This window comes from Artemia franciscana, chromosome 19 (genome assembly GCF_032884065.1).
Source record: "Artemia franciscana chromosome 19, ASM3288406v1, whole genome shotgun sequence".
Lineage (NCBI taxonomy): Eukaryota > Metazoa > Arthropoda > Branchiopoda > Anostraca > Artemiidae > Artemia > Artemia franciscana.
In genome coordinates this window covers 26,115,713-26,134,617 of record NC_088881.1, presented here as the reverse complement: position 1 = coordinate 26,134,617, position 18,905 = coordinate 26,115,713, and the positions used below count along the sequence as shown (strand labels likewise).

The 18,905-nt window shown below is 35.0% G+C and overlaps 2 protein-coding genes across 3 annotated transcripts in view; one reads left to right on the top strand and one right to left on the bottom strand.

Annotated features, from left to right (window-relative positions):
- The window catches only part of LOC136039484 (cleavage and polyadenylation specificity factor 73-like), a 71,810-nt gene extending 68,775 nt beyond the window's left edge, over positions 1-3,035 (bottom strand). Inside the window, exon 1 of the mRNA XM_065723272.1 lies at positions 2,885-3,035. Within this exon, the coding sequence (XP_065579344.1) occupies positions 2,885-2,946 (62 nt within the window). The 5' untranslated portion in view covers positions 2,947-3,035. The remainder of the gene's footprint in view (positions 1-2,884) is intronic.
- A 94-nt stretch (positions 3,036-3,129) lies between these two features.
- LOC136039486 (Y+L amino acid transporter 2-like) overlaps positions 3,130-18,905 on the top strand; it is a 102,749-nt gene continuing 86,973 nt past the window's right edge. The window contains exon 1 of one of the 2 annotated variants that reach the window (XM_065723275.1): positions 3,130-3,260. The gene's annotated coding sequence lies outside the window, so the exon portion shown is untranslated. The remainder of the gene's footprint in view (positions 3,261-18,905) is intronic. The other variant, XM_065723274.1, reaches the window with a different exon arrangement.

Genomic DNA, 18,905 nt, shown 5'->3' with positions numbered 1-18,905 from the left:
AACTTAAACTGATGGCACCTTATGTTTTGCAACATATTATAAAAAAACAGGAACTATGAAAACATTAAAGAATTGTCTGCAGACATCCTTAAACAATTACTTAGGTGAGATAAAAATGAATCACCATGACCTAACAATCTACATCCTAGACTATTAAAAGACATTATACATGTGAAAGTGTCAAGAATCTTTCAGATGTCACTTGTCTCTAAAAATCTACCAACAGACCTTAAATTGCACTTGCTAGTGATATGGACAAATCCAGGGTATGCCAGTTAGTGATGATAGGGCTGTGAGACATCTGCTGATCCCATTGAGTGAGCCATGGTTTTGTCCCCTAGTCCTTGTTGAAATTTCATTTAATGTGATCAACTGTTGTAGAACCCATCATCATTTTGCTTAGGCCATTCCATAGACCTATAACTTGATTGTAGAAGAAATTGTTTCTTTTTCTTGTCTTGGCATGCTTGCAGAACAGCTTTGCTGAATGACCTCTGATGCTTGACAACCACACAGGTTTAAATATATCTTTGCTGTCAGACTTGAGCAACTTATAGGTCATTATCATATTGAGTCTGTATTGATGATATGTTTGAGTTGGTAGCTTCAGGCTCTGCAATCAACATCCATACTCTTTATCTTTGAGACCCTTTATGCATTTTCTTGCCCATCTTTGAATAGATTCCAGATCCATCTGGTCTTGTTTGTTAATTGGAATGGCAATATACATTCCATACTCTAATCTAGGCCTCACTAGGCTTTTATAGAGTTTTGTCACTATTGCTGGGGATCTACTAGTGATTGTTTGCTCAATGATACCAAGAGTCTGGTTAGCCCCTGCTACTGAAGCATGGGTGTGGCAGTTGAATTTGAGATCTTCATTCACAAGAACCAACCCAGTCTCTTCCTGAGGTACTCTCAGAAATCAATTTTCTCTGGAATTTGATAACATTGAGTATCACCATCATGGGTTATTTCTTCCAAAATGGAAAACCTTGCACTCTTCAACATTAAAACTGAGTCTATATATATTGCCCCATTTGCAAAAGCAATCTAGGTCTGACATTATTGAGGCTACACTCTGCTCTGTGTCAAAAGGACCAATAAGTTTTGAGTCATCAGCATATAGGCTTAGTTAATTAGCCACTTTTTTTAGTATTGCTAATGTTGATATTATAAAGTGTAGGTCCCAAAACAATGTCTTGAGGCACTCTACTTGAAACTTCTGCAATTTCAGAATAGAAAGCTGCACCAGCTTCATCAAAAACTCTGACCTGCTGCTTTCTTCCCTTCAAGACACAATCTAGTCCACCAGGCCCTTTTCAATACCTGTTGCCTTCAGTTTTAACTGGAACCTTTGATGACAGACTTTATCAAAGACTTCAGCAAAGTCTAGCAGAACCATATCAACTAGGAGACTTTGTTCAAAGTACTCAGTTATGTAAATATGTGAGTCAGTGAGATTTGTTTCAAATGATCCACCTGGTCAGAATCAGTGTTGGTGTTCTGGTTGAAATTTGTTTGTGGTCAAATGTTTTAGAATGGCAGCATTTACAATACCTTCTAGAAATTTGCCTAAAGCAGAGGTAATACTGATCAGCCAGTAACTTGTAGCTTTGGTTCTGTCACCTCCTTTATGTATTGGCAAAATATGGGCAACTTACCAATCCAATGGTATGACTTTGGTGTCAGCAGACTTTTAAAGAGCCTTGAGAGTGGAATTACTAATTGGGTGTGAACTTTAAGAGTTGTGGAGGAATACCATCTGGCCCAACAGACTTATTTGGATTAAGCTTTATAAGCCAAGATTCAAGCTCAGGCTTATCCACTATTATTAGAGACACTTGAGTGTTCATTACATATTATTGTGGGGTTGGGAGGGTGCAGTAGCCAAAAACAACATTTCCTCTAAAAAATTTTCCTCTAAAGTCATTAGTCTTCTATATAAGGGAACTGTGTATCCTAAGCTTGAAGTTGGAATGTCTCTTGCCTCCCAATATTGTAAAATAAAAATAAAAGTTCCCAAGAATATTCAGAGAAATGCCAATAAAGTGATATCTGGCAAGTGGGAGCTTTTCTACCCTGCAAGACAATCAAGGGAGAATTTCCCTACATTGTTTATAGGTGAAACAGATGTGGTGCCATTTTAGCTGATAAGTTAAAGCAGGTCTAACATTATTCCCTACTGCTGGTCCTAACTCAAGAACTAGAAGCCATCAGCTCAAACTTGTCAAGCAGTCTACCATTGTCTAGAGTCTATACTCAATTCTTTTCCTTGTGAGTTGTAAACAGTTAGAACAAACTATCTGATGAAACAGTTAGAACTATTGCTGAATCCATTGATTTTTTTTTAAGCAAAGGCTTAATGGTGACTGGTCCTCTAGGATTACAAACTCAATCGGCATGCTACTAATCATCAAACTGCACCTGGTCACAGAAGAACTTTTATGAACAACTCAATTGATTATTCTGGAGCTGTGCAAGAAGGAATTTTTAGATTGATTCAAGCTGCAATTTAAGGTAATTAAAAAAGGTGACTGCACCAAGAAAATAATTGGATTGCTTTAGAGCCATGTGCTTCAAAATACCTTCCTTAGAAATAATTGAGGCTCTGGACATAGGCCTATTGGACATCCTGAGTTTCATTCACCTTCCTTACTGTCTAAACAGAAAAAAAGCCTCATCCAGAACTTAAATACATGAGTATTATTTATCCACCTTATCATTCTCAAAGGAAATTAAGAATTAGCCTAGGGTAGCCAAAGTTAGTTTTATGTAGGCTAAACAACAATTAAGAACGAAGAGTCAATAGACATGATCAATACTAATATAAATTCATAAGGATTTTGCAGACTAAATGAGGCTGATAAGACAGCCTACTTACAAAGGTTTTATAGTGAGCTGGTCACTTTCTTCAGCCGGAATTGCTTCTTTGCGACGTGACATGTTCGGACCGTTTGAATTTAAACGCCGAAAATAAAATCCTAAATTAAATTCAATGGAAATTCAGAACTGAGCTAAATAATTTATCATAATTTTAAAAATAATCTTTCATTCTAGGTAATCGTCTTACAATTGACAAACAAAGGTTGATATAAATGATAAGAGTTTTCTTTCATGCTGTAATTTATTCATTTATTTCATCAGCTTTTCTTCATTACTCATATTTGAAAAAAGTGACGCACACCAGTTTTTATTCAGCATCCCAGCCGGCTTCTTCAGTGAAGGAGGGCATTTGTGAACTTTCTTTGACCACAAGGGTAAGTGATCCAATTTCGTCAAATTTATTAATAAAAAATTCTTTAATATCCGATATTTCATACTGATCTTCTTCGCAGTTGCCTATTTTGTGGTAGATTAGCATGAGTGAGTAGCCTAGGCTGTTATCTTCAAAAGATAACCATTTCAGGCTAGTAGGAATAATTTTTTTTTTAGGTGGGGGTGATAAATTGACTGAGGGATAAATAATTTTTCGTTCAATTATAAGGTATAGGTCTAGCCTACATTTCTATTGAGACAACACTAAATAGGCTATGTAGGAATTGCAAAATAAAATCAAGCTGCCTTTTTTGTGGGCTTGTTTATCCAAAATGTGTTTTGCATTGACTCAAACATCCCTGTGTATGCATCATAATTCCAATCCATTGAGCTGTTAAGTTACTATAGGGATGAAATTCTTATACTAGACAGTGATTATAACATTCACAAATATAGGCTATACAAAGTAAAATTCTAGTTTAGCTACTTTTTGCTGCCTTAAAAAGGGTTTAGGTTATGAAAATGAAACTGTCAGGAATGGTTCTACTTACTAAAGTAGCCATGTCCTGGGGAGGTATTTTGAAGTAGCCTAGCCTACCTAGCTGCACTCCTTTCTCTAGAGGACCCTGATATTTGATTATTTTGAAAATTGGTAAATTTGTAGTTGGCTATATAATTTAGTTAGGATTAAAGTGACAAGACCATTTGATACCTTTCTTTTATGCTCTTTCATACTTAAATAATTGATTGCTTCTGGGGCTTATTGTATTTTGAGCCCTGAAAAGGGCCTAATTAATTATGAAAGAGCATAAAAAAGCATCAATCTATGTTTTCACTCTCATCCTAGTTAAATTATATGGTCCATGTGAAAACTTACCATGAACTTACTAGTAAGTATTTTTGGAACACTTATTCCAACAACTTATTTATAAGCTAATGGTATTTTTCTAACCACTTTTAATACCTGTACTAATGTTGATAACTTCTTTGTGCGGTTACAAAAAGGAAATTCCTTTGGGATTCATTTAAGGGCCCAGGATGCAATTAGCCCCTGAAGCAATTACTGAATTATGAAAGAGCATACTAAAAGGCATTAAATGACATTTCACTTTCATCCAAGCTAAATTATATAGCCAGCTGCAAATTTACCTAAAAATCTTTGTGTTATAAAAGTAAAACCATGCAAAATAGATCTTCTGCTTAAATGAAGTAGGCTACAACAAAACTGTTTTCAGCTTCACAATTTTGCTGAATCCCAATTTATGAGGTTTCAAAGATCACACAAATACTTAGGCCTATTCTAAATTTAGAAGAAAAAAAATCATTGATATGGCTTAAAATTCTACTCAAACCACAGGAATAGTATTTTCAGAACTAAAATCAAAGTAAAAGAAACAGATGGCTAAAAAATTAAGGTAAATGCTGTTTTGTCAAATTTTCAATAGGTAAAGACTTGTCCAGCTGGTAAATTTCTAAGAATTAGAAGTCTGATTATTTTTACATAGAAGCATAGTAATACCATCCCAGAGTATGTCTTTGGCCCTGGATTCATCACTGAAATTTTCATTTTCCTAACCTAACCCCTTCCCACAGTAGCAAAAAGGAGCTAAACCAGAATTTTACCAATAAAATAATTATATCTTTTTAATTGCCCTTATTTTCTCAATGAAGCACCTGAAGAAAATCTCCTTGGCCTTCCAGGTTCCAGTTTGTTAGCTTTATTTGAACTAACAAATGGACAAGGGTTAAATCTCCCTTAATGGGTATATATATATATATATATATATATATATATATATATATATATATATATATATATATATATATATATATATATATAGAATATATATATGATTATATATATATATATGATTATATATATATATATAGATCATATATATATATATATATATATATATATATATATATATGATTATATATGATTATATATATATATATATAGAGAATATATATATATATATATATAGAGAATATATATATATATATATATATATATATATATATATATATATATATATAGCCTTAGATATGGGTAAGTTATAATCCTAAGCTATATACAAAAATTTCCTGATTTTTTCTCTTTTTTTTAATTGGCATTATTTTGCAGTGCAAGGCCACAAATTACTTTAAAAAATAACTTTGTAAACTAATAAATCAGGACAGTGTTGTATATAGCCCAGGACTGTATCTGGCTCCATTAATGAGATGGGACTGGGATAAAATTGTCATAGTATCAATGATTATATTTGAAAACTAAATGGTACTGTTCTTTTGCTGTTTCCTTCAAAGTCAGAACAAAAGTGTATAATTACCCAGAAATTGATATACAGTCCAAATTAGGGCCTGAAAGTTTTATTCAAATAGCTTTCTCCATTTTTTTGCCAGTCAAGGGCCGGAATTTTGGGGAAATTGAAAAGAAATTACTACTTAATGAAAGTCTTTAGAAATGAATCAAGCCCAGAGCCAAAATTTGAGTAAAATTCTGTGATAGGCTGTTCACTATCATTGTTATCTTGAAAAGCTGCCCAGGCTAGTTAGATGTGACTCTAGATGAAAAAGATTTTCAGAAATTGGTTCTAATACTAAGTTATTGAATGGGAAAGTGCTTTAGGCTTACCATTTCCAATTTTTGTCAAATGGATTCTTAGCATTACTTCTGACGTAAATTGCTTTCCCAACCCTCCTCCCAACTCCTTTGTGTAGCCCTAGACAAAATATAAAAAAAACTGATTGCACTGTTTTACATCATTTTTTGAAGCCTAACCATTTTTTGTTAGCAATTGGTTTCTAATGCCATAACTATAAGGTGGACAAGCATTACCAGCAATTTTATGCAAGATAAAAATACACAAGTTATAATAATAATAAGTTATAATAATTTATTCCAGAAAAAGCCCATGGGCCATAGGAAAATTACATAACAACAAACAAACAACAAATTAACTACATTAAATTAATACTATTTAAAGAAAACGCTCCCGATGTGCCGCTGCAATCCTTACAAATCTTGCTATCCTTTTAATACTCAGGAAATTTGTCTCTTTCATTCTATCTAGGATCCATATCTCATTCAATTTTTCTTTACCATACATCTCTTGCCTCCAATCATTCAATTCGACACATTCACACAAAAAATGTATTAAACTTTCATCCTGAGATCCACACATAGGACAAGCAATAGATTCTACCTTCTCCCCCTTTCTCCCTTGATACTTCCTTTTCTCCCCAATCAAAAATCCATTTCCCCTCCAATCCAAATAAGCCTTCAAATCCTCTCTACTTAACCCAACCTTCCAAAATACCTCCTCCCCCAACTACCCTTTATCTGTCTATACAATTTTAACGACCCTGAACGATCCAGACTTGCCCACCATATCTGTATTTCTTGGTTCTTCAACCTCTCTTGTACCTCCCTTATTACTATTTCCTCCATACCCATAATCCCCTTTCCTTTGTTCCACCATTCCCCTAATCCACACTTATCTAAGATATCCTTAATCTCCGCCGGCCACCCTGTTTTACTATTCTGTCTCAACGTCTCTAAGTATGCTGCCTTTGCTACCGTAAATCTCTGCATACCCAGTATCCTAACCCAATATCTCACCATGGTCACTAGCCTCATAGATCGCAGCGATACTAGCCCTAAATCCCCCTGGATTACCAAATTACTAAACGAATCCCATAGTCCAAACATCCTCTTATAATATCTCATCATAACCACCTCAAGTTTTGGACCTTTCCGAAAGCCCCAGATCTCTGCTCCATAATGCATCACTGGTACTATCTTACTTGTCCAAATCCTCTTATGTACTCAAATATCTCTCACCCATCTAAGACTACTCCTCGCTATTTTACTGCTAATATACCTCCCCCTTGCATTCGCTAGATCCAGATGCCCACTGAATTTCCCGTTACTAGTAAACTTTACCCCAAGATAAACAAATTCATTATTCACTGGTATAGTTTCATCTTTAAAGAAAAAATTCACATCTTCACTTTCCATGGCTTTACGACCAAATACCATCACCACTGACTTCGATGTGTTCAGGATTAACTTCTTCTCTTCCAAATAAACCTCCGTAATCTCTAATAATTGTTGCAATTTCTCCTTTGTTTCAGCCAGTAATACGATGTCGTCAGCAAATAGTAGTAAGCACAGTTTAAGCAAATCTATCGATAACATTGGTGCATTATTCTTAACGAAAAATTCATTGGCATCATTTAAATAAAGGCTAAACAATTTCGGTGACAGCACACATCCCTGCTTTAGTCCCAATAAAGATTGCACCGGAGTTGAGCACTTTCCCGCCACTTTCACTACTAACTTCACGTACTTGTACATTTCGCACAGCAACAATACGAAATAGTGAGGCAGTCCTAAAGATAACAGGTTTAACATTAACAGGTTCAACTCAACTTTTTCTTTATTCAACTCAAAAAATACACAAACAATATTATGCCCCAACAGAGAGCAGAGCTCGTAAGGCTGGGACAGTGCAAAAACATAAGAAAAAACATCAACATCTCATCGTAATAATGATTTCAAAGTATAATACGGTAGAAGACACACAAAATAGAAAAAAAAGCTCATAAAAGATAAGTAAATATATAAATATCGGGCAGGAGGGGGGTGGGAGGCCGTCCCAGACACAGGGACACAAAAACAAACACACAAATAAGAAGATCAAATAATTTAAATTTAAAATTTAAATTTCCATCATCAATAGTGAATAATCAAAATTTTAGCAAACAATCTTTAATATTTGCTTTTTTAAATTTAGCTGAGATTTTTGCTGAGATTTTTGGAATGGATCAAACAGAATTTTATCATTCAGCTTATGATTGTTAGCAATGAAGGGTATTTGGTATCTAATCGAAAACTTTGACCTATCCACATTATCATATGCTCCTTTCAGGTCTAAAAAAGCTGCAAATAACCTCCCCCCTTATCCTTTCCTATACTTCTCTACCATAATTCTCAAAGTAAAAATATGTTCTACTGCACTATGATTTTTTCTAAACCCTACCTGAAAAGGGGATAACAGTTCCTTTACCTCCAACCACTTCCCTAATCTTGAGTCTATAACCTTGCAGAAAATCTTACTCATCACATTTCCTAAACTTATTATTCTATAATTACTATGATCCTGCCTGTTACCTTTTTAAAATTGGTATTCCTACTGACACATTCCACTGATCAGGCCATTTCCTTTTTTCAGTCGCAAAACTGAAAACTGCTGCTAAAACTGGTACTAGAACTGTTTTCCCCGTCTTCCAAATCTTTGCTGGTATTCCATCCACCCCCGGCGCCGAAGATCCCTTCATTCCTTTTAGGCTTGCACAAACTTCCTCTACCTTGATTGGTTCTAATAGACTATAATCCTCTTGTCTTAAGGGGAAACCATTCTGCTCTCGTAGCTCCTCTGCTAAACTCCCTATACCGTCTCCAAATTGCTCCCTTTTGCTAGTGTCCTGCTCCAGGTATGTTTTCCGCGACTCAGCTGGAGGTATGTGTTTGTCGTTGGCCTTGAGTTCCCGCCTTACTTCACTCCAAAACTGTTTTAGGTCTTTTGACAAGTATTCCTCGCTGATCTTTATAGCCCTAATCTCTTCTACTTGTTTTTTTCTCATTTTTATTAGCCTCTTGTAGATTTTTCTCTCTGTTCGGTACTCCGATAAGTGTTTATTCATTTCCTGATCATTTAGTGCTCCTTTCACTTTCCTGAGAAGTTGAATAAGGTTTACTTTCAGCCTCCGACAATCCTCATCAAAGAATTCGTTTGTATTTCTCACCATCTCCTTCTTATTTGATATTCCACTGCATTTCTGATATACTTCCTCTGATATTTCTTGCACGGCTTCTTCTAAATTCCCTTCTCCCAGTATATATATGCATATACAACAGTACTATAATGTAAATCTAAAGCTAAGCTAAAGAGTGAAAAAGAATAATTTGAATTGCATCCAGGAAAATATGTACAAGTTCCTGAAAATTCCCAAATTTCTTAACAGCTATTTAGCATAGTCATTAGAGCTTTTAATGAGTATGATAGTAATAATAATTGTGTTTGAAAGCTCTTCAATCATTCCCGAGATATATATACTATATATGTGCAAGCTGAATTGATATATAAACCTAAGACACAAACAAAAAATGTATTAACTAATTTTTTTGGTAATTGTAAGTGTGAAATAAAGGGTATGGTATATTTGGGGTATGTTGTTTTCAGCAAAAGCACCAAATTATCACCATTTTCAAAACACATCCTTCTTATAGATGTACTTACACCTGGAGGGAAATTGTATCAGCCCTAATTTAAACATCTGCAAAAAGGCATCAAATACTTTACCATTGAATTTTTTATTTTAAGAGCATTTTGCATACAGTTTAACTTTTCATGCAACCATACATGTATGATTTTTGGGGTCAAGCTTGTTTTCATTAGTTTTCAGGATCTAATATTCCCTTATTTTTGTATGTCATTTGGCTAGGAGTATTGCAGTCAACATGCCATGTGTGAATTATCTGGTTATTTGTTCTTACTCTAGGCTAATGTGATTAAGTAATTCATCATGCAATTTACTCTTTAGGTGTTGAATGGATCTGACATGCACATTTCTTGGGCCCTGGCCATTATACTGTATTGTCAAAAATAGGTTGAATTCTTCAAGACCATGGATATCTTGTTTTAATTTGAATAGGCCAAGAAATAAAGAATTAGCAGCTTTTCTTCACGTGGTCTGCTAGTATAAACAATGTTCTTATAAAACTACCTTAAACCACAACATTCAGCTATCTAGATAGACCTGTAGACCCTTGCTTAGTGCTAAGGTGAGCAGGTGTGATGCTTAGTGAGCAGGAACATTAGGAGCATCCCATGCACTTTGCCATCACTTTTCACACCTCTGCTGATCAAATGACTGTTTGAAAGCTTCAACATGGGGGAGGGGGTCACCTTTTTTCAGCAAGAGCGTCCCACTTGTTTCCAACATAGTTTGAGAAGAAGTTATTTCTAAACTATGTATCTGCATGAATTTTGGAATAATTTGTTCTGGCAGTATTGTCCAACAGGAAGGGGATTTCTCTAGAATTTAACAGCTTTTAGATCATTGCAACATCTCACCTTTTCTTGCTGCAGCTGGGGATGGGAAGCTTAAGCCTTTCAAGATTGATGTGTAAATTAGGCATGGTCACTGTTCTGTTTTTTTTTTTTTTTTTTTTGGGGGGGGAAACAGGGCTTGAATGAAATAGAACAGAAACAGAACAGGTCAATCAAAAAGCAAAGACCTGTTTCTCTTTCTATAAAAACAGTAAACAGTAGTTTTTTTTTTACACTTAAAGCTTAAAGAAAGAAAATTATAGGTGATAAGTTTTTTTTGTTATCAAAAAGATAATAACAACATCATTTGTTCGAGTCTTTAAGGTTGCTGCTTAAAAACATGCATGTTTCTAGCATTTTGGCCTTTGTCTGGGCATATTGTTTTTGCATGAAATATTTGGTGATCAAAATGCCAGTTTGCTTGACACTCTAGTAATATATATGCTAAGATACCTTAGAGCAATATCTAGCATTTCCGGAAAGATTTCCTTGTTTTGAGTCCAGAAAAAAGGGTCTCCAATCTGAAAATATTAGATTTTAGTAATTCATTAACTTTTTGTCAGGGTTCTGAGAAAGCATAGTACTATTCCACAACTTTATATGTAAAAAAGAACAGTCTTTCTTTATGGCTGTTTTCTTCTCTATTTGTGTTTATAATATTATTATTATATAATATAATACGTAATATAATATATAAATGTGTTTATAATATGTATTTATAATGAAGTTTTTATAATAAAATAATTGTTGTCATCAATTTATGAAGTCAGCTCAAAATTATTAATGCTGAAGCAGAGTTCATAGTTGTTTTTGGGAGGGGCAGTCTCCTTCATCCAGACATTCCTTTGCCTCTTCCCTTGATATTCAAAAACAATTTTAAACAAAAATATGAAAGAAGAAAAATTCATGGGAAAAAGAATAGATTTAAAAAAAAATTTGCTTCCTCACGGGTTAAAACAGCCTTTCAAGATTAATTATTTCCTAGCAAATGTAAGTGAGAGATCAAAGCAAAAGAAAAGGCATGGTTCGAGGGCAATTTGTATATTTTGATGGCAATTCTTGCCAGAAAAAAACTGTTCTAAGCCGTCTACTGAATTCATTCATTTGGCAAGTAAGCAAAACGAAATTCTCAAATTCTGAATTTCAAAGAGACTTGGACTTTTTTCTGCATAATAGCCTACTTTATTTGAGTATTCTCTTTTCTTGAATAGGTTTTCAAAGGGATGAAAAAATAAAGACAAATTGCATTTTTTGATAGCTTATTTCAAAAATTTCAGGGCGCTTTGCAGCAGAAAATACTTTCTTCAACCCATACACTTGTTCTACTATAGATTCAATAAATAATGAACAAGTTTTTTCCAACTAAAAGTAAGGAGTAACATTAAAACTCCAAACAAACAGAAATTATACTGTATATGAAGGGGTTGACCCTTCCTCAATAATTTATTTTTCTTGCTGATGTTCTTAGCGCTTATAAAAAAAGCTTTCTATTGTAATTAAACAGCCCTTGCGGTTAAACTTAGCATAAAGAGCAATGTATTGAAGAGGGGGGCAACTCCTTAACATATGGAATAATTCCTGATCGTTATGAGTTTTAATGTTGCTCCTTACTTTCAGTTGGAAAAAAAACTTGTTTTTTAGTTTATCTATAATCGTTTTCAAATTAATTTTAAAAAAAATTCTGGAAAAGAAGTTTTCTAAAAAAAAAAGTAAAAATCATATTAAACGTAATATCAGAAGAAATAGAAACCTACAGTAACTCAAACTAAAAAAAAAACAGAAATTATTATTAAATAATTAATAATAAATAATTATTATTAAAATGAAACCCAAAACGAACAGAAATTAAATAAACAATCATAACTAAAAAAAACATACAAAAGGTTCTAACATAAATGGATACATAAATCTTAAAACGAGTGAAACTTAAATTGAATATGCAGATCCAGCTTGAAACAAACTAAAATCTCTGGAAGGAGGCAAAGAAGAGTTTGGGTTTTGCCTCCTTCTGTCAATGTAAAAGTCTAAAACCTATTGCATCATTGGCGCTTTAATGAAAACTATATGTGTCTTGAACAGTCTTGAAAAGTACAAATAAAAATACTGATGTTTGATATAGACTAGAATGTTATTAATTGTTGAAAGATCATCAGTTCAAGATTTTATTTCACTGTAATTTTATTTTCATTTTCAATGCTGCAATAACTGGAAAAGAAAATATATGTAATAAAATTTGTTTTCAGTGAAGCATCAATGATGTATTATGCTTTAGACTTTTACAGTTAGGGAAGGGGGCTGTATCCAAACTTTTGTTGGTTGTTAAGCTGTATTTGTCTTAAACAGTCTCGGAAAGAACTATTAAAATTAAACTAAATATTTGATAGATGAAAACATTAATTGCTGAAAGCTCATCAGCTCAAAATTTAATTTTACTGTAATTTCTGTTTATGTTCTGTGTTGTAATAAGCGCAAAAGAAAGTATTTGTAATATAATTCGTTTTCAGTAAAGCACCAATGTCGCAGTAGATTTTAGACTTTTATAGTGAAAGAAGGAGGCAAAACCTAAATTCTTATATGTAGAGATTTTTATTCTTTTCAAGCTGGATTTGCATATTCAATTTAAATTTCACTCGTTTAAAATATATTTACTCATTTATAGTAGTACTATTGTTTTTTTTTCATTTAATTTCTTTTCGTTTTGGGTTTCACTTGTGCCTCAGTAGCAAAATATATTTTGTAGTTTTAAGCTCGATTTGCATATTCAACTTGTGCTTTACTGGTTTTGAGGTTTATTTATTCATTTCTATCAGTACCTTTTGTATATTTTTTTTTTGCTATGGATGTTTATTTAATTTCTGTTCATTTTTGGGTTTCATTTATACTTGGAGTTATAATAGGATTCTATTTATTCTGATCTTTAGTTTGACATGGCCTTTACTTTTCAATAGAAAATCTTCTTTTTCGGAGAGTTTTTTTTAAAATAAATTTCTGTTCGTTTTTTATTGCCATAGTTTCAAGTTTTTCAAAATTCCCATTTCAAGTTTTTTTTTATTCTAAAATTAATTCACAGTTTTGGTAAGAATTAATATTCAAACTGAATATTGGATATATAATGATATTAATTGCTGAAAGCTTACCAGCTTAACATTTTGTTTCACCCAGGCCAGATTTAAGGCTTAGGCGTCTCTAGGTCCAAGCGTTTTCGCTGCTCTGTTTTTGTAAGATTTTCGGGGAAACCCCGAAAACTTCGGGAATAGTGAAAGCTGCAGGGCCTATTGGGCCCTGCAGCTATTGGTAAATCCTGGTCTGGTTTCACTGCAATTTTCTATTTATTTTCAGTGTTGTAATAAGAACAAAAGAAAATATTTGTAATGTAATTCCTTTTAGTAAAGTGCCAAATACGTAGCAGGCCTTATAACTTTTACCGTTAGAGAAATGAGCTTTAGCCATACTCTTGTAGTGAAGACACCATTCGTTAGAAGTACATAACCCCTACTCCGTGAAAACGACCGCGGTCTAACAACCAATTCTTGATCCATTTCTCACTTGTCTTTGAATTCTCTTCTACCAATTATTATAATAAAAAAAAAGTAAACTGATTTTGCAGAACTTTGCAGGCACTTAAGTAAGAAAATTGATTATTTAAATAAGAGTATGATATTTGTAGCGTTAGGGGAACAGGCTTTAGCCATACTTTTGTTTGTAGTGAAGACAACGTTCATTAGAAGTACATAACCCCAATTCTCCCGGAAAGAATTGGGAAAAGACTTTTGGAAAGTTTTTTTTTTTATTAATTTTTGTTCGATTTTTGGATTGCAAAAACTTCTAAGTTTTAAAAAAAACTCCTTATTTCCAAATAAGATTTTTTTTTTCAACATCAAACTTTAATTAAAGTGTCAAAACTAGTATCAAAGTAACAATATCAAAGTACCAAAGTATTTAAGTAAAGAAAGGATTAAAGTAAACAAAATATCAAAGTAACAATAAGCAACTTGCACAACTTACAGCCTTTGTACCGTAAATCGAAGTTACCATGTAAATCACTAAATCCAAGTATCAAAGTAAACAAAATATCAAGGTAACAATAACTAAGTTTCATAACTCGGAGCCATTTCTCCAGGGAGGACTTTGAACCATTTTGAACAAAATGGCCAACTCCAAATTTTGACCAGATGCCCTTTGGGAAAGTGGGGTGTGTGCTAGTTGGTCTTTGATCACTCTTGACTCTTAAAAAAGAGTTAGAAGTTTTAATTTCCGATCGAATGAGCCACCTCCAAAGTTAATACGATCATCACTTTCACGGCACCTTATATTCTAATAATGGGCAACTTACGCAAGATACAATCCTTGTCACGTGGGCTAGGGAAAATTTCTCAACCCCCTAAGCTATAGTAATTTGAATTTTATACTATTTTGAATAAAATGGCTATTTCAAAATTTTGATAAGATGCATTTGGAAAAAAAACAGGGGGGGGGGACTTGTTACTTTTTGATCACTTATGATGCTCAAGAACTTACATTAGTTACGATTCTTGTCCCGGTGCTATGGAGGGTTTCTCAGTCCCTAATTTATAGTAATTTGAGTTTTGGTCTATTTTAAACAAAATGACTATCTCAAAATTTTTATGAGATGTATTTGGGGGAAAAGGCGTAAGGCTGAGAGGGGGGGGGGTAGAGACCCTCTGGTCACTTTTGATGACTCTTAAAAAAGTAACTAGAACTTTCAATTTCCAATCAAACGAGCCATCTCTGAAGTTTATACGACCGCCCCTTACATAAAACCTTATATTCTCCTGGGGTATGGCTTACAATACTTGCCCTCAGGCTTTGAGAGGTTTTATCAACCCCTGCGTTTTTGTTCTCAAAATTTTGGTTAAATGGATTTGGGAAAAGGGTCCTGGGAGGGGGGTGGTTAGTTGCCCTTTGAAAACTTTTGAACCTTGGAAAGGACACTAGAATTCTGATTTACAGTCGAATAAGCCCCTCCGAAATTTATACGACCATCCCTTCCATAAAAACCTATGATGCTCCCAGGGCTCATTTTACAACACTTGTCCTGGATTCTGGGGTGGCTATTTTATTCCTGGAGTTTTTGTTATATTGTCTTTGGTCTATTTTGAACAAAATGGCTACATAAAAAATTCGATTGGACGCATTTAGAGAAAAGAAGGTTGGGAGGGAGGGGGGTTAGTCGCCATCGGATAACTTTTGACTCTTAAAAGGTAAATTAGAACTTTCAGTTTCTAATCATTTGAGTCCCCTCCAAAGTTAATACGACCACCTCTTCAATTAAAACCTTGTATCCCCCGCGGCATAAGTTAAACCGTTCCCCTGGCTCTGGCGAGGGGATGGAGTTATGTTGACAATGAAGTTTTGTTATCTTATCGCTGGATCATTTCAAACAAATTGGCTATCTCAAAATCTTCATTTGATGCATTTGGGGAAAAGAAGGTGTTTGTGTCAGGGGGCAGATGCCCTCAGTTGACTTTTGACTCAAAAAAAAGGTATCTAGAACTTTGAATTTCCAATCAAATGAGCCATCTTCGAAGTTTACACGACCACCCCTTTTATTAAAACCTTATACGCCCCTGGGGCATAACTTAAAACACTTGCTCCCGGGCTCTGGGGGGGTTGTGTCGACCCCGGAGTTTTTGTCATCTGATGTTCGAGCTATTTAAAAAAAAATAGCTATCTCAAAATTTTGTATCTGATGAATTTGGGGGGGAAAGGACATGGTGGGGGGGGGGGCTAGTTGCGGTCAGATCTCTTTTGATTCTTAAAAAGTGAACTAGAACTTTCATCTTCTAATCAAATAAATGTTAAGTTTATACGGCTACCCCTTATATAAAAACATTATACGCCTTAGGGGCATAACTTAAAAGACTTGCCCCGGGCTCTGGGGGGTTGTGTCGACCCCGGAGTTTTCGTTATCTGACATTTGAACTTTTAGAAAAAAATGACTATCTCAAAATTTGTATCGGGTGGGTTTGGGGAAAACAGGGCTAGGGTTCTAGTTGCCCTTGGATCTCTTTTGACTCTTAAAAGTGAACAGGAACTTTCAATTTACAATCAAATGAGCCCTCTTCGAAGTTTATTCGAGCATCCCTACCATAAGAACTATATATGCCCCAGGGCACAACTTAAAACGCCTGCCGCCCCCGGGCTCGGTGGCTTGTGTCGACACCGGAGTTTTCGCTCCCTGATGTTTGAACTATTTTTAAGAAAATTGCTATCAAAATATTTATGGGAGGGGTTTGGGGGAAAAGGGCATTGGGGAGGGGGCTAGTTGTCCTTGAATCTCTTTTTACTCTTAAAAGATAAACTAGAACTTCCGACTTCCAATCGAATGAGCCCTCTCAGAAGTTTATGCAACGACCCCTCCATATTAAGTGCCTCTGGGAATAAATAATAAAACATTGGAGCAGTATGGCCTTTACTATAGGCAACACTTTGCCTTGCTTCTGAAAAATGAACTAGAAATGTCAACTTCCAATTAATTGAGCCCTCTGTGAAATATATACTAGTATCTCTTCCATAAGAACCATGTATGCCCATAGGGCATAACTTATAACGCCTGTCCCCAGGCCCTAGGGGGTTGTGTCGACACCGGAGTTTTTGTTATCTGATGTTTGAACTATTTTAACACAAAGGCTATCATAACTTTTATCGGAAGGGTTTGGGGAAAAAGGGCGTGAGGGAGGGTGCTTGTTGCCTTTGAATCTTAAAAGATAAACTTGAACTTTCAATTCCCAATCAAATGAGCCCTCTTTGAAGTTTATACGAGCATTCCTTCCATAAGAACCATATATGCCCCTAGGGCATAACTTACAATGACTGCCCCCGGACCCCGGGGGGTTGTGTTGACACCAAAGTTTTTGTTAACTGACCAACTATTTTTAACTAAATGGCTATCTCAAAATTTTCATCTGATGCATTTGGGGAAAAAAGGGCATGGGGAGGGGGCTAGTTGTCGTCCAATTTCTTTTGACTCTTAAAAAGACCTTTCTTTTTCAAAATAAATGAGCCCTATATGAAGTTTGTACGAGCATCCGTTCCACAAGAACCCAATATACCCAGGGCATAACTTGCAGCGCCTGCTCCCGGGCCCTGAGGGGTTTTATCGTCATTGGAAATTTGGTTATCTGACATTTGAATTAGTTTTAACAAAAATGCTCTCCCTAAATTTTTATCAGATGCATTTGGTGAAAAGGGGTGTTGGGGAGGGGGGGCTAGCTGCCCTCCGATCACTTTTGACTCTTTAAAGCAAGCTACAACTTTCAGTTTCCAATCAAATGAGCCCTCTTTGAAGTTTTTACGAGCGTCCCTTCCATAAAAACCATGTATGCCCCCAGGGTATAACTTTTAAAGCCTGCCCCCCGGGCCCTGGGGGGGGGGGCTTTGTCTACATGGGAGTTTTCATTTCCTGACCTCTGAACTATTTTTTACAAAATGGCCATCTCAAATTTTTTATCTGATGCTTTTGAGTATAAAAGGCGTAGTGGGGGGGTAGCTGCCCTCTGATCACTTTGACTCTTAAAAAGTGAACTACAACTTTCAATTTTGAACCAAATGAGCCCAAAGTGCCTCTGGAGAAAATAATAAAACATTGGAGTCCTATGGCCTTAACTATTGGCAACGCTCTATCGTCGTCTGATAACGCTGGGAAATCTGGCTCACCCCCATAAGAAATTACCTCCCCTCACGTGAAATGTTTCCATGGAATTTTCCTTCCACATAAAATACACCCTGCTAAAATTCTTTCCAGATAATTCCATCCTCGCTGAAATCCTCCCTTCTGCGAAATTTCTCGCAGAAGGTTCAGTTTGAAAAATTCTCCTTAGAATGCTTTCATTTGAAAAGAGTGGTGATCGTTTTTTCAATTACTACAGAAATTCCTCTATCCGTGGGATGACAGCTTCCCAAAGATTGTCCTTTTTGGCCAGGCAAATAGGGCTAAACGGAAAGCAGGTCGTCCATGGTTTGGGTGGGAGGATGTCATAAAGAAAGATTTAAGGGAAATGGGAACTTCGTGAGATGTCTTAAAGAGGAAGGCTTTGATATTCTTTTGTGGTTGAGCCAATGACTCAGTTTTGTCTTAGAGGCAGTTCAGGCACTAGGTTAAATTATAAAATACTTTCACTAATTAAAATTGTGGTTTCGCCAGTGATTCAAATTTGTCTTGGAGGCAATTCAGGCAATTAGCTAAATTATAAGATACTTTCACTAATCAAAATAAACCTAAAAGTTAAAAGAAAGGAGATGATATCTTAATTCAATCAGTGTTGGATAGAAAATTTTAATTGGAGGATTTAAAAATGCTTCTCTTAAAAATCAATATGGCGCTACTTAGAGTTTGCAAGGACTTCAGAGTAAAAAATCAACATAACAACAACAATATGGTGCTACTTATGGTTTACGATATGGTTCATTCACCGCCTCTCTTCACCACTGTGCTTATGATATGTTACTAGCTCAAAACTTTTTAATTAGCTTCATTTTTGCTGGATTGTGGCAGAAGAAAAAAGA